At 36.3% G+C, this 2,628-nt stretch overlaps 1 protein-coding gene across 1 annotated transcript; it reads right to left on the reverse strand.

The window, feature by feature from the left end:
• Positions 1 to 292: 292 nt before the first annotated feature.
• LOC143549196 (uncharacterized) lies at positions 293 to 862 on the reverse strand. Its single transcript, XM_077040160.1, has one exon. It carries the CDS (start codon positions 860 to 862, stop codon positions 293 to 295), a length of 570 nt encoding a protein of 189 aa, XP_076896275.1.
• Positions 863 to 2,628: the final 1,766 nt, after the last annotated feature.

A 2,628-nucleotide genomic window follows, 5' to 3' on the forward strand; every position in this document is an offset into this window, starting at 1 on the left:
CGGGTGGAGGCCAAAATGAAGCATATGGCAGCTGTGGATGAGCCCGGTTCGATGACTGCCCGATCCCCCGCTGATTGTTGCGATCCGACCTGTTGGAATCCCGACGAGGCTGCGAATCCCGATTGTAGGAGCGATGGGGTTGATAAGACGTGTCCCGGTTTTGAGAAGGTTGCTGGTGGCGGGTGTTTTCTTGTGGAGAACTGACAACAGCAGCAACCACAGGAGTCGGTGTAAGAGAATCACGAGCCGCAATGCGTTTAGCCTCCGAGTCAAGTTGATTGCATGCATTTTCCTAAGAGGGAAGATTGTGGTTAAGGAGTGCGGCCGCGGTGTCATACTCACGAGGAAGTCCCTTAATCAAATGAAGAATTCTTTGGGTGTTATTAATAGGACAATCAACAGCGGTAAGTTGATCCGAGAGATCCCGGACACGTTGACAGTAAGCCTCCAAACTAGGCATGGATGCTAAAGTGAGATTGTTAAGTTCCAACTGTAAGGCGGCTGCCCATGATGCCTTGTTGTTTAGAAACAGGTTCTTCACCCGAACCCATGCTTCATGAGCGGTGGATTCATTCTCCAAAACATGAACCAAGAGATCATTACTCAAGGTGCCGTATATCCATTGTAATACGACAGCATCAATCTTTATCCATGACGGATATTCTGGTGAGGTTTGGGCGGGTGACGGCGAGCCGTCAATGTGGGAAAGGACATCGTAGCCGGTGGCGTGGAGGGTGAAGAGCTTCACCCACGTAGGGTAAGAGACTTCAACATCATCGAGGACGCGGACCTTGTGCTGTATGTTGGTTACGGTATAAGCGGGGTGAAGAGTTTGGGTTTTGGGTTCGGCTTTATCAGCCATGGTGATGAACAAAAAGTAGATGAAGGATGGATGGTAATGGCGAGATCGAGATCAAGGCCAGAAGGATGATACCATGTAAGGGAATACAATTCCTTGATTTCATAATGAAGATTACAATCCCATATATAATACAAGAGAATGGGATAAGTATGGTAACTAACTAATGAGAATCAATCAAATCCTAACAAACTATATAATAATATATAAATATACAAAATACACATGCCGATAATACGAGATACTATCGGCTCACAGAACTATCCTCAAGCTACTTCTTGAGTTCTTGACTTTGACTTTAAATGTTCGACAAAATGAACAAGACGCTCGTCAAAATTAGCGAGGAATGCGTTGATAAAAATGAAAACATCCCCTTCAACAAATATGTGAACAAAAATGGATTGGGCATCTCATATAAAAATAAGATTAATAGCCACCGTTATTGCCTCCCTTGTTCATCATGTGATGTTAGATCACACATTAATAGTACACCCTTGCGATTTTCATGCATTTTTTTGCCACCTATGATAGTGTCAAAATTATTTTAAGTTAAATAGATCATTTAATAAGGTTTAATTTAAGTGTTTATTAGTTATTACATGATCATATTTTCCAACAAGAATTAATTTGATGAACTCTTAACTCACTAACACACATTACTCATGTATGTAGTGAATTCAAAAACAATACATAATTGATCAGAATCAAAATTGAAGACCTAGAACTTTCTGTGAAAAATTGAATCAGAAAAAAGAGAATGAAGAGATGAGACGAGAAAAGATAGAGTTTAAATAATGTGCGAAAAAATTCAAATATAGTATGTCTTAAGTCACCAACAATCCAACAAATCATGAAAAAAAAAATTTCAAACTTTGGTTGGATATGTTTATAACAAAACTAGCTTAGCCCGCGTGTTACATGAGATTATTTAAAATTTTTATATTATTGTGAATATATAATTTTCTATTATGATGTGTTTAGGTTTATACTTAAACATAAACTTTGAGGTGTATATTTTTTTTATTAAAATCAAAGGTTACAAGAATCAATAAATTATGTTATGTTTATTGTTGAGTTTAAGTTTAGTTTGTGGGTTTTTAGTATATATGTTTGTATGGGCTTGTTGTTAAGGGTTTGCTTTGTACTTATATAGGTTTATAGTTTGGTTTAAGTATAGTTTTTGGGCTTATAGCATTGTTGTTGTTGTTATCTAAGAATTACATTGTTTGTAATATTTTTAACAGGTTTAATGTTTATTGTTGTATGCATTTTCATTTCATTTTGTCTAGAGGGTTGCTGTTTATTGGGAGGATGGTTCTGTGAAATATTTAATCGTTTTGAGGTTGAGAACTCATCCAACCTGGTGATTATTAGAGATTTAGATCGTCTTAAGATGCGCAATGCTATAAAGCTAAGGGCTCATGTAGAATTTGAAGTGAAGAAGCTGTTGACGGGTATAATGAAGAATATGAAAAAGTTTTTTTGATAGTATGCCTGTGTTGTTGGTGGTGTCATGCAAATTTTAGGTTCAAGATGATGGTTATGTTTTGTGTTGTGAACACTCGTGTTATGTTTGAAGGTTTATTGCAGCAACGTGTGCAACTATTTTGTATTTAAATATTTTGTGTTAAACTGGGTTTAAGAAAGTGATAGGAGTTATAAAGAAATCAATGATGAAGTTTTTGGGTAATATGTTTCTTTGATGTTAATTATAATTATAATGATATAGTAACTTAATTATAATTATAATGATATAGTAACTTGAAGAT

Source organism: Bidens hawaiensis, unplaced genomic scaffold, assembly GCF_021521415.1.
Source record: "Bidens hawaiensis isolate Kalapana, Puna unplaced genomic scaffold, B.hawaiensis_p1.1 tig00015448_1, whole genome shotgun sequence".
In the NCBI taxonomy this organism is placed as follows: domain Eukaryota; kingdom Viridiplantae; phylum Streptophyta; class Magnoliopsida; order Asterales; family Asteraceae; genus Bidens; species Bidens hawaiensis.

Excerpts from the sequence above, each read along its gene's own strand:
- LOC143549196 (XM_077040160.1), bottom strand. The coding sequence starts at position 862 with ATGGCTGATAAAGCCGAACCCAAAACCCAAACTCTTCACCCCGCTTAT.